This window comes from Nycticebus coucang, chromosome 2, assembly GCF_027406575.1.
Source record: "Nycticebus coucang isolate mNycCou1 chromosome 2, mNycCou1.pri, whole genome shotgun sequence".
NCBI lineage: Eukaryota > Metazoa > Chordata > Mammalia > Primates > Lorisidae > Nycticebus > Nycticebus coucang.
In genome coordinates this window covers 102,546,294-102,559,542 of record NC_069781.1, presented here as the reverse complement: position 1 = coordinate 102,559,542, position 13,249 = coordinate 102,546,294, and the positions used below count along the sequence as shown (strand labels likewise).

Sequence of the window (13,249 nt, the reverse complement as noted above, 5' to 3'; positions counted from 1 at the left end):
TCTTCATCCTATTAAACATATACATACTTTTTTATGCATATAATATGGATCAGTGATAAAAGAATGGGCAGAAAGAAGGAAAGACTAAAAACAGCAATGGTAAACTGATTATTTGATTATTACAGGGATAAGGACATATACCTAGGTCCTACTGATGACTTTATGTGTCCTGATACTGAAGGAAATTAACAAAGCTGCCCAGCAAAACATATCTGACCAGCATAAAATATCTTGGCTAAAATAAATTCAAGAATTAAAGTAGTAAAGTTATAAATATCACAGCCTTAAGAAGAATAAAGTTACAGAGACGACAAGCAATAACTCACAGATAAGCATATTTATTTGAGTTACGTTAAACTCACCTTTATGTTTTTCTTGTGCCTTTTCTCTTTGATATGCTTATGGGCAAATGCAATGGATTCAATTAAAACATCACAGAGTTTGCAGGTGTACTTTGCTGTGGGGTAGTTTCGTGGTCGCTACAATTTGGAAAGATTCATATTTATACAAAGATATGTATCTCGAAACACACAAGTAAACACAATCAGCCAGAAAATTATTTCCCCTCAGTTTTTTTTTCTTTGTAAGAGCTAGAATCTATGTTACCCAGGCTGTAGTGTGGTAGCTCTTCACAGGCACAATATATAGAACACTACAGACTGGAACTTTTGGGGTCAAGTGACCCTCCTGCCTAAACCTCTGGAGTAGCTAGGACTAGAGGTGTGGCAACATGCCCAGATTCTCCTTCACTTTCAAAACCTTTAAAATATTGTTTACCTTTATCAGTATCCTAATTGTCATTTTAAGTATAGGAGCAATTACTCTTACTCAATGTTATTTAACCCCCAATTACCAATATAGTTTAAATCAAAACAAGGATTTTGCTTTAAACAAAACAAACATGTACAAAGATGTTACCCTTTTTAGCCTTTCAATGCAGTCCCTTTTCAATCGCTCCTCAGCCTGCTGTAAGCCCAGGAGCTCCTTCGTTGAAAGCATAGACTCATCAATCACAGGGCCTTCCAAGTCTCCATCCTGCTCATTTTCCTCATTTCTAGTTCTCCGTGGCTTCCTAGGTCTGGACCTCTGCTTCTTGTTTTCTTAAGTTAGGGGGAAAACATTATTGGCAAAATTGAATAATAGCATTCCTGAGTAAAAAGCAGAACTTACACACCTATTAATTAAATCATGAGAGAATAAATCACATCTGAACAGCAAAAGGAAAAGCAGCTGTGTTCAGTAAGCACATTACCTGAAGGCATCAATCCATATAAATCATGTTTTTGGAAAACTTAAAAAGTATTCTACTTCAATCATATCTAGTAGTTTGATTTTTAAAATGTCTTCCTGGTATACTGCTGTCCATACTCAAGTAGAGTATTATCCTCTGAAGGCAAACATATGTATAATTCTAATATTCTTAACGTACTATAATATGTCATGTACTGTATCTAACATACTCTAGAATACCTATAAGTACATTTGTTATTCTCATTAAAACCATCCACATTTGCTTTCACTTTTTAAAAGTGAACAATCTCTTACAGGGCAAAAATGGACAATGTATATCTGATAACTCAGAAATCAACTACATCCTTATCTGGAGTGAAAATCAATCATCTAATTGCAAATTTAGCCTTTAATAACTCATAATGGGGTCCCTCCATTAATACAAAGTCCAAGCTAAAATTTATTTATTAAGGACTACTTCTTAGCTTGGTGCCCATAGCTCAATGAGTAGGGTGCTGGCCACATACACCAAGGCTGGCAGGTTTAAGCCTGCCTGGGCCTGCTAAAGGATGACAACTGCAACCAAAACTAAGAAAATGCTACGAAAGCTATGTTAACTAGTGTGATGAAAATGTGTCAAATGATCTATGAACCAAGTGTATGGTGCCCATCATCATACTAATGTACACAGCTATGATTTAATAAAAAAAAAAAAATAGTGGGGTGTTGTGGCAGGAGTCTGTAGTCCCAGCTACTCGGGAGGCTAAGGCAAGAGAAATGCTTTAGCCCAAGAGTTTGCGGTTGCTGTAAGCTGCGACGCCATAGCACTCTATCAAGGGCAACATACTGAGATGCCCTCTCAAAAAAAAAAAAAAAAAGACTACTTCTCATTTTATCTTTATTTTTATTTTAGCTTCTTTGAATGTCCTATACACTGAGCATATTTCAAAAGAAAAAAATCTTATAGTTGAAATAAAAGTCTTCTCTAAGTACATTTGCTTATAAACTCTTCCGTTAGTTCTACAATCTTCATAATGAATAAATGAATCTCTAAACTTACAACTTTTCAACCTATGAAACAGAAAGCAACTGTAGTATTCAACTAAAAAGTTTTAGGGTGGCACCTGTGGCTTGGTGAGTAGGATGCCAGCCCTATATACCAAGGGTGGCGGGTTCAAACCTGGGCCCAGCCAAACTGCAACAAAAAAATAGCCGGGCGTTGTGGCAGGCACCTGTAGTCTCCGCTACTCTGGAGGCTGAAGCAAGAGAATTGCCTAAGCACAAGAGCTGGAGGTTGCTGTGAGCTGTGACGCCATAGCACTCTACCAAGGGCAACAAAGTGAGACTGTCTCTAAAATAAAAAAAAAAGTTTTGAACAGTTTCAATAACTTCTATCAAGCTCTGAAAAATGAAGCTATTAGTAACACATAATGATTAAAATAAATTAGCCCTCCATATAATTTCTAAAATAAAAAAAAATTAAAACTACAAAGAGCAGGTTTAATATAAATAAATAAATCAGTCCTTAGAAATATAAACTGACTGAAATGTCCTGCATGAGGCAATTCCTCTGTCAAGTTTTCAGACGAACCCATTACTAGGATGGCAATTACAATGAATTGCCTGACTGAAAAAAAGAAAAAATTCTGTCAGAAAAGGAGGTACAGGCACTCCAATTATTAAAAAAAAGAAAGAAAGAAAAAGCGTTGCCAAGAGCTTTAAAGAAAAACCAGGCAAGCATTGTGTTCAAACTACAAACTACCTGTGAATATAATGAAATTCTGCAAACAGCTTCTATAATACAATATGTGACAATTTCATAACTAAAGAAGTGTCAAGAAAAACATAGTTTTATAAATTCAATCAAAATGGACTGAACAAATAAAATACTAAAAGGTAAGTCGTCATTTAAATTTAAAAAATCAGGTTACTTTAACATTTTCTTTTTAATAGCCCTCTTCTCCCAATTAAATTATCATAATCTTTTAAGGCCAGAATTTGTGGTCTGAACTATCTTCTGAGACAACCACTTTTTACTTAAGAGATGTGTCCATTTTCATTTAATCTGCTTATCATTATAAACACTATCTTTCTCTAATTGCAATCTAACTTTAGTGTTCATGACAGAAGTTTCTTAGGCAAACACTCATTAAAAATTTATACTAGTATGTGCAGTATCCTTTAGAAAAGTCCTCATTAGTTTATAACAGAGTAAATGATGTTAACCAAGTTCCTTTTTAACCCCTATTCTCTTTTTCTTAATAACTATAATTGCTGTCATTTCCTATTAAGAGTGACTCTCTCTCCAAAGACCACAATTAATTCTATTGCTTTTATACAGAGAAGAGGATGACTGCAAGAACTCTACTGGATGACTGTAACAGCAGCTATCGCACTGAGTATTAAGCAACAGATGTAAAGCAAGCACTTTATATGCACTACCTTGCTAAATTACTATAGTAACCTGTCATGGATGCTAAAATTTTCCCATTGTACAGATTGGGACAATGCTGGTCCAAGGGAATAAATAGTTTGTCCAAGGATACATGGCTAAGTCAAAGGACTCAAGGGATTTGAAATACAGATTAAAATACAGATGGGAGGGCAGAGACTGTGGCTCAGTGAGTAGGGCGCCGGGTGACAGGTTTAAACCCGGCCCTGGCCAAACTGCAACAAAACAATAGCCAGGTGTTGTGGCGGGCACTTGTAGTCCCAGCTACTTGGGAGGCTGAGGCAAGAGAATCGCCTAGGCCCAGGAGTCGGAGGTTGTTGTGAGCTGTGTGATGCCACAGCACTCTACCGAGGGCAATGAAGTGAGACTCTATCTCTACAAACAAAACAAAACAAAACAAAAATATATATATACAAAATACAGATGGGAGTTCTGAAATTCAGCTTTCTATCTAACAATATATAAAAACTAAAATCCTTTCTTAAAGCATACTCACATTTACAGTAGACTAGAACTGACAAGGCAGTATCAGGCAACTGAGTTTCACAGGCCTGCCTGGTAAAAACTATCAAATAAAATCTTGCTGGAGGGACTCTTGGAAGACAAAACTGGGTACTGATGAAAACTTCCCATAATTACTCAGAAGAAGAATATTTGGTTCATCCCAGATTTACTGTGGTGAGTTCTCTATATTCAGCAAAGTTTCACATATTTTATTTGCATACAGTCCATTATTCCATTCACAAAGAACACATGTATTTGAGCAGATGTTTTCCACCTAAGATAGTTAATGGCACTGTCCCAAATACATTAAATTGGCAATCTATGACATCTGAGGGATGAGGTGAGGTAGAAATATAAAAATGAAAAGTAGAAAGTAGAATTTTTTTTAAGAAGTAACTGCTCTAACATAATTTTCATTATATCTTCTCACACTGTTTAATAAAACTATTCCTTATTCAGATACACTTTTGATTTAAGGAAAATGGAATCCCTTTAATGAGATCCTTTTTAGTATCCTTTGAATGTAGTGCGAAGGATACAGTATAGTATATGCTACTAAATATGTAGTTTATACTTGGAACTGAATTTCTCTCTACAGTAAATATTGTGATACTCATGTTTAATACTTCCTTTATAAAGACTTTCAAGGGATAAAAGCTGAATAGTAACTAAAAGCATACACCTGTACTTCATATAGAGAAAAATGCACAATTTTGGATTGCCTTCAATAAAGACAGAATGAAAATGCATTTCCTGTTCTAACACACTTAAAAGCAACTTCTTTATAGTTGTTTTTAAAACCAAATAAATACATATAAGAGTTTTATAGTTCCTTTTAATTTTTCTAGTTGTGCATTTTTGATCTGTAAAGTTTTCTTTTTAAAATGCTTTTCAAGTTTAATTCTCCTAAAAACAAGGTAACTAAAATGTTTACATCCTACCTGAACACAGTATAAAGAAATATTTAAATACACACAGTTTTTAAAAAAGAAAAACAAATCAAAAGCTTAGTTTCCCCTGTCAGGACTCCATGTCTAGCAAAGCTGAGTAAACTGTCACAGTAGCTCAGTTCCTGGTTTCTGTTCCACTTTCTAAGCTACAACTGTGCATACACAAGTCTGAATAAATTTAACCTCTCTGAGCTGCAGCTGTCTAATTTGTAAAATTGCCACTCCACCTTTGATATATCACAACAGAGTGTAGCATCAAATAATCCCTTCAAAGTCTTTCTAACTTAAAGATTTATAAGGCTAAAGTTTTATCTCTCTCTACTATTAATTCCTTTGCAACACTTCATTCTGTTTCTGCTACTTGGTACTGGCATTTACTCCTAATTTTCCGATAAAAATTATCAAACAGCACATATTCCTTCATTTAATATTAACAAGTGCTTCAGTTTTTCATTTTTATCACAAGACTTCCTAAGATTAAAAATGACCTTTCCCTTTTAAATGTTCTACATGCATGAGTCAAAACCTCAAATGCCTTAGAGATAACATATATGAACTGGCCACTGTGAGAAACATGAAAAAGAAAAGGCCTCTGGAGATCTACAAAATGCATTTAAACTCAAAAAATTTTTAAAAGTGCTAGCCAGTTTGCAACCTATCTGTCCAGTCACTGAAAAAGGTTTGCAGGCTGGGTGCAGTGGCTCACACCTGTAATCCTAGCACTCTGGAAGGACAAGGTGGGCAAATTGCTTGAGGTCATGAATTCGAGACTAGCATGAGCAACAGAGAGACCCTCGTCTCTACTGAAAACAGAAAAACTAGCAGCCCTGTAGTGGGCGCCTATAGCCCCAGCTACTTGGGAAGATGAGGCAATAGGATGGCTTGAGCCCAAGAGACTGAGGTTGCTGTGAACTATGATGACATCATGGCACTCTACTAAGGGTGACAAAGTGAGGCTCTGATCTCAAAAAAAGAAAAAGAGAAAAAAAAATAGCTTGTCTCGATAAACTTACAAGTCCATTTTTCCAATTATAATTTTCATTTTTGCACTAAACACTGTTTCACTTTTTCCACCCAATTTTTAACTCTATTTCATTTTGGTAAATACTATCCATTAGATAAAAATAACCTTCCTGTGTACAGAAATCATTGCTACCTGGACAATCTACTGTTTACCTTTTAGAAAAACACAAATAATCACAATGAGGCAATTAACGAAGCATGTGAGGGCACTTAGAAATGGGTTTTGATGAAACTAGTAGATGAACAACTATAGGCCCACACACACAAAAAAAAAATTCAAGGAGGGAAGGGAGCTAGGTAAACTCCCAACTAACGGGTACAATGAAGGTGTATATGGCACACCTCCTGGGTGAAGGACTCAATTTCAATTGGAAGTTATATAACAAATACAAATAATGTAATCTCATCCTATTTACCCTTATATTAATCCTGTATTTAAAGAAAATAGATTTTGGTTTTCTTTAAATCAAACAGCAAAGTTTTTAATCTATCTGTACTTCTGACTTTCTACTTTTTGTTTTTTGAGACAGGGTCTCACTTTGTCACCCTTGGTGGAGTGCCGTGACGTCACAGCTCACAGCAACAGCAACCTCAAACTCTTGGGCTTAAACGATTCTCTTGCCTCAGTCTCCCAAGTAGCTGGGACTACAGATGACCACCACAACGCCCAGCTATTTTTTAAAACGGGGTCTTGCTCTTGCTCAGGATGGTCTCACACCTGTGAGCTCAGGCAATCCACCTGCCTCAGCCTCCCAAGTGCTGGGATTACAGGCGTGAACCACCGCACCAGGCCGGTATTGCTTACTTTCTAATTAGACTCATGTTCCTCAATTTCTAATTTCAAAATGAAATTAGAACACCTGGCCTGGTGAGGTGCTCTAATTGGCATGCTCTTTTGAAAAGCAAAAATATTAGTTCTGGGTGGTGCCTGTGGCTCAGTGGGTAGGGCGCCAGCCCCATATACCAAGGATGGTGGGTTCAAACTGGCCCTGGACAAACTGCAACAAAAAATAGCCAGGTGGCTGAGGCAAGAGAATCACCTAAGCCCAAGAGTTGGAGGTTGTTGTGAGCTGTGATGCCACAGCACTCTACCGAGGGCAATAAAGTAAGACTATCTCTTAAAAAAAAAAAAATTAGTTCTAGGGAGTCTACTAACAATATATATCCCTCTTGTGGCAGGAGATATACGCGATCTATATTGTTTTTACATCAAATAAGTTATTTTTTAGCTTTATATTATCACTTATAATACGCACACATTAATTATTCTTATAATATGAACACAAAAATTATAGTACAACATTTTGAAAATACATACACACCACTCAGCAACTATAATATGATCCCAGGGGGATATAATCACCCTCTTGTGTAAAAAACACAAACGGGAGGGCAGTGCCTGTGGCTCAGTGGGCAGGGCACCAGCCCCATATACCGAGGGTGGCAGGTTCAAACCCAGCCCCAGCCTAACTACAACAAAAAAATAGCTGGGTGTTATGGCTAGCGTCTATAGTCCCAGCTTCTTGGGAGGCTGAGGCAAGAGAATCGCCTAAGCCCAAGAGTTGGAGGTTTCTGTGAGCTGTGCGACGCCATGGCACTCTACCAAGGGCAATAAAGTGAAACTATGTCTCTACAAAAAAAAAAAAAAACCACAAACAGGAAATATTTAGTAAAGTAAAATGAACCTTGGGACAAAGGCATCAACATATGTATGAAATGTGTTGAAGTTGCTCAAATATCATGATAAAAACTCTTAAAATAATCACATTAAATAAGCGATCACTTTTTAAAGCAGAAACTTTAAAAAGTTTAAACTTGAATTGCTAAAAATAACTAAACTCATTTGGATAAAAAGAGAATAAGACACTGATGACTTTGGAGTTATAACCTGACAAGTTAGAACACATTACCAGGACTTCCTGCTTCCATTTCTGACATGGTTTCTAGGCTTGTTAGGTCTTTATGAAATAGTCGTCTCACAGTTCTGCAGCCTCTTGTGTCTTGCCATCTATAACCATCTTCACTTTCTTGAAAGGAGTCTTTCCTTGGTCGGTTTGTAACAGGAATTCTAGGTCCAGGTTTGAATTCTCTCCAATTGTCTGAATTACCAGTAAGTTCATCAGATAGCCATCTCTTACTCTGATCTTTGTGGTTGTCATTTATCCAAGCAGGCTGACTGTAGATTGGGTTTTTAAATGCATACGGATTGCTGGAAACAGTATATGGTCCTTTTCTTGGGGTATTCCCATAGTTCCCTGGTGCTACCTTTTTTTTTGGAAGGCCTTTTTCCATTTTACTGCTATGTCCTCTAGCATAATCATCCATTATTAAATAATCTTGTTGGGGGTGACCCCTTCTGAAATCATCATCATCCATAGTCCCCCGGTCTTTTGTGCGCTTCACAAAATAAGGTTTTGCTGCATCTCCCATGGTCTTTGACTTCAATTTTCTTACTTTGCACCTGAAAGAAAGTATTTTGGTGACACATCAAACTATAACAGGATATCATAGCAAGTACACAAAATGACACATTCATCTTACAGAAGCCCAAAAGCATATAAGAAGCTCTTCTTTTCTTATTTTTTCTTTCAATACAATTTCTATCACATTCTTAGTAATCAGTACACTACTCTAGAAGTTCGGAGGCTTAGTCCTATAATGTTTTCATGAAAATTAGTTAGCATGAAAATTAGATCTGTGAATGAGAGAAGCTCCTACAGGTTCAAGAACTGTGTGGTGTAGTAAAATGTTAGTCATACCAAGCTGGTCGGCTTTTACCTATATAAAAGTGCTTTTTTTTCAGAGAAAACCTCATCCCAAGCCAATACTGTTACAAAACTCTCGAAACAGTGTTTTTTTTTTTTTTTTTTTTTTTTAGAAAAGTTGGCATTACTTTTAAGTGTTACACAGTAACCGACACTTTACATGAACGAAGTTAATTCATCAACTGCAACAGACCTCTTCAATCGCTTTGGGCTACGCTGAGGCTGGGCTCCTGATCAAGGTACCGCTCTAGCCAAAGGGGCTAGGTTTCAGACCAAACGACAACTCCAGCTAACCTCCCCATTCCTCGTTCTTCAGCCTAAAACAAGTTTGGTTTTGTTACGAACAGCAATTCTCTGCGGAATGACATTCCTTTTCACCATCCATTCGACAGCCCCACCCACGATCTGCCTCAGTTTCTACCCTTCGGAGCCCGAAGCGGAGAAAAGAGGAGGTGTCCCCGCACTTCTGGCCACGAAGCCACAGTGGGTACCAGGAAGCAGGAAGTGACCTGCTGCCTCGATGGGGTTCCGGGGCTCTCCCAGCCAGCAAAGGGGCCGGGCCGAATGCCTAGACCCAAATCCCTTCTTCTGCCCCCTGCCGAGTCTGACACAAAGTGAAGACACGAACTACAACCCGAGAGCTCAGTCTCCGCTGGCTTTGGGGCTCCCCAGTCACTCAAACTGGGGCTAGGAGGCCGGCTGAGGATGGAGCCAACGTATCTCAGAAGCCAGGCCCGACCTCTACTCTAGAGACCAGGGAACTCACTGGAGACCCAGCCCGGAGGCGAGTCTGGGAAGGACGTGGGAGAAGACGCCCAGAAGCACTCACCACCTTCGCCGTGGTTCCCAGCCTCTTCCTGTCCCGGCCGGGCTCCCTCTCCGTGTTTTCCTTCGGCCCCACTTCCGGCGCTCAGCGCTGTCTCATTGTGCGCGATTGGAAGCTGGCGGTGCCCCCGCCCCAGCGCTCCGCCGCGCACGCCGGAAACGTGCGCACGCCCGGAGGGCCTCCCGCTACTGCCCCGCCCCCGCCCGGCCGCCGCGGCCCCCGCGGCCTCCGCTGCACGCTCGCTCCCGGTGTCGGGCGCTGGATCTGGCTCAGGGCGAGTTCCTCGGCGCTAGCGAGCTGTTCGGCCGCTCGGGTGCTCTTCCGGCTGGGCCTTCTCCTGTGAGCAGCGCCCGCCCCCTCTCGTTCAGGCGTCGACGCGCCTAGAGTTCCTCTTCGCTGTGGGCGCGGGGAACCGAGACCCTCTGCCCGCAGGAGGCTTAGGGCGCTAAACCGCCTGCCCCGAAGACAGACGCGGGGTCGGCGGGCGGGCGCAGCCTCTCTTCCCAGCTCACTGCTGGGCTCGGCTTTGCCACTGGACGCTCCTTGGGTGCTTCAAGGGGGTATTAAGCCTGGCTCTGAGGCCTCGTAGCGCTGTGGCTGTTTTTTCTATTTGGAGTGATTTAATGTTTTGAAGAGGTCGTAATTGCCAACCTTGTAGAAATAACCAGCACTTAAACATCCACTGTTCAGGCAGATCTCAATGTGGTACAGGGTATGCTCAGCCTTTTTCTTAGGTTGTGTTAGGCTAAGCCTCCACCCACAAACCCGCCCCTCCTGGGAACAGCAAGAGGGCGGGGCTACAGCGGAAAGGGCGGGGAAGATTACTTTTCCTTTTTGAAAACTTAGTGTGTTTGGAAGAATGAGTGTAATGGTAAGTAAATGGTGATCAGGGATGGTCAAACTTGATTTTTTAAAGTAAAAAATGCACACCTCGAACGCAGGTTTCCTTTTTTATTTTATATATTACCTTCTTTGCCATATGCAGCTCATAAAATAAGGCAGCGTTGGGAAAATGTGATGGTTTTCATTTCTCTGATTTTTTAGAGTGTATTAATTTAAATCCATGAGGTTCTGTGGGGCAACGGTCTTAGAATGATAATGAATACACGAACTACAGGCTATTGCCAGTAGTTATAGTTTTAAAGACTTTCCAGGGCGCGGCATGGTGGCTCACGCCTGTAATCCTAGCACTCTTGGGAGGGCGAAGTCAATAGGTCACTTGAGCTCACGAGTTAGAGACCATCCTGAGCGAGAGAGAGACCCGTCTCTAAAAATAACCTAGCATTGTGGCTGAGAGGGGACAGGCTGCAGTCCCAGCTATTTGGGAGACTGAGGCAAGAGGATCACTTGAGCCCCAGACTTTGAGGTTGCTGTGAGCATTAACACTATGGCACTCAACTCCAGGGCAACTGAGTGAGACTCTGTCTCAAAAAAAAAAAAAAAATTAAAGACTTTACAACTATTAACTCATTTAATCTTCACACTTTAAGGAAGAAAATGTCATTATTCCAATTTGATTAACTAATTCGTTTTTTTGAAGACATGACATATGGCATAGTGCTTCATGCTTGTAATCCCAGTGTTTTGGGAGGTCAACGCAGGAGCATCACTTGAGTCCTGTAGTATAAGACCATTGTGGGCAACATATGATATTCGTGGCTACAAAATTTTTTTAGATAAGTGGGGAGCAGGGGTCATACTCCTGTCTGTAGCCATAGCTGCTTGGGAGGCTGAAGCAGGAAGAACCCTTGAGTCTGGGAGTTCTGGTTATAGTGAACTTTGATAGCCCTACTGCACTGTATCCTGAGGGACAGACTCAGACCCTGTCTGAGAAAAAAAAAAAGAGAGAGAGATGAAGTCTGGCTCTGATCCTCTGGTTGGTCTTGAACTCTTGGACTGGAGCTATCTTCCTGCCCCAGCTGCCTGAGTAGCTGGGAATTCCAATTTTAAAGATAGGAAGCTTAAGACCTAGGGGAAGTAGATGGTACCTCTGGAATCTGAACTTGACAATATAGAGGAGTGTGTTCTTAACCAGGTGACCATGGTTTTAAAAGTGGTTTAAAACATGTTCTTTCAACTTTTGTATAATTACTTAGATGATTTGGTTCTGAACATACATAAGAAACTAATAATCTGTTGGACAGGCAGACAGTGGCTTTTATTATAGAGTCCAAAGAGCCTGGTGGTACATGATTACATTTACTATGAGACAAGAGCGTCGCCACACCCAAGTGAGTAATCTGTGAACAAAATAACTAGTTTGATTGTGTAGAATTCTAGAAGAGCAGCAGAGGATACTTTATAAAAAGGATTTAAAATATTTTATTTGCATTTTCTTCAATATGTTGCCACAAAGCCAAACTTCTCTTATTCTACACTAATTTTAAGATTCATCTTGAGATTAAAGGAGGCTCTCTAAGATCCAATACTGATCAAAAGCTATTGAGAAAATAATATACCTCTTTCAGTCCATGTTATCCATAATGAAAATTTAAATTAGTCATGAGAATCCTTACAATCCAATTGATACATTTTATTTGCTTTTTCTTTGGATGTCACTGGAAGGACTACTGCTGAGTTTATCAGAATCTTTGTTGATTGCTCTGAGATCATTATGTTTCCAATAATTTGGAGTAGAAATGTGGACTGCTGTCTGATTTAGAGACAGCTGTACTGTAGTATCTTGTTCAGAGGACATTAATATTAGGCAGTGCCTGTGGCTCAAAGGAGTAGGGTGCTGGCCCCATATGCCAGAGGTGGTGGGTTCAAACCCAGCCCCACCCAAAAACTGCAAAAAAAAAAAAAGCATTGTTTAGGCAGAGGACATTAATATTGTTCCATATTTTGCAATATATATTTTTTCTTGTATCAGAAGCTTAATATTGTGAAATATCTTGACAAGTCAGTTTTTAACAAACCTAGTGCCCTCTTTCCTTGTAGGGCTGTGGAATCAGAAGTGAAGAAATTCTGTTCATAGCATTATTAGCCATTTCCCCCCCACTTTTTAAAAAAGAGCTCTACTATTTAAATGGAGTGGTTTTTAGCCATTTTCTTAGCCAATTATGTTGGTTCCTCCTCTTGGGAGTACAAAGAGGCCTTACATGAACCCTTCCACCTCCTCTTCTAAGACAACATAAAGGAACCAGTTGGCCCACCCCCAAAATTCACCCCAAAGGACCCTAACCCACCAAAGCCCTCTGGGCAAGCTGTGGAATTTGCCCATTCACTATGGCCCCATATAACACAGATTTCTAACTGCCCCCTTGTGCAGATGACAACTTTGCCCTGCCCAGGTGTGTTGCTGTCCCTTTTGGGTAAACCTGGCCTGGGCTGGGCACAGTGCTCACACCTGTAATCTTACTAGCACTCTGGGAGGCTGAGGCAGGTGGATTGCTTGAGCTCACAAGTTCGAAACTAGCCTTAGCAAAGGCAAAACCCTGTCTCCAGTAAAACAAACAAACAAACAAACAAAACCTGAGGCAAGAGGATTGCTTGAACC

At 40.1% G+C, this 13,249-nt stretch overlaps 1 protein-coding gene across 4 annotated transcripts in view; it reads right to left on the bottom strand.

The window, feature by feature from the left end:
* The window catches only part of TUT7 (terminal uridylyl transferase 7), an 83,955-nt gene extending 73,120 nt beyond the window's left edge, over nucleotides 1-10,835 (bottom strand). For 2 of the 4 annotated variants that reach the window (XM_053577514.1, XM_053577507.1), the window contains exons 1-4: nucleotides 9,754-10,835; nucleotides 8,070-8,620; nucleotides 919-1,100; nucleotides 363-479 (exon numbers count right to left, since the gene is read on the bottom strand). In XM_053577514.1, coding sequence (XP_053433489.1) covers nucleotides 363-479; nucleotides 919-1,100; nucleotides 8,070-8,589 — 819 coding nt within the window. In that variant the 5' untranslated portion in view covers nucleotides 8,590-8,620; nucleotides 9,754-10,835. Of the gene's footprint in view, nucleotides 1-362; nucleotides 480-918; nucleotides 1,101-8,069; nucleotides 8,621-9,117; nucleotides 9,729-9,753 lie in introns of those variants that run through there. The other 2 variants (XM_053577489.1, XM_053577499.1) reach the window with 2 other exon arrangements.
* Between the last annotated feature and the right edge of the window lie 2,414 nt (nucleotides 10,836-13,249).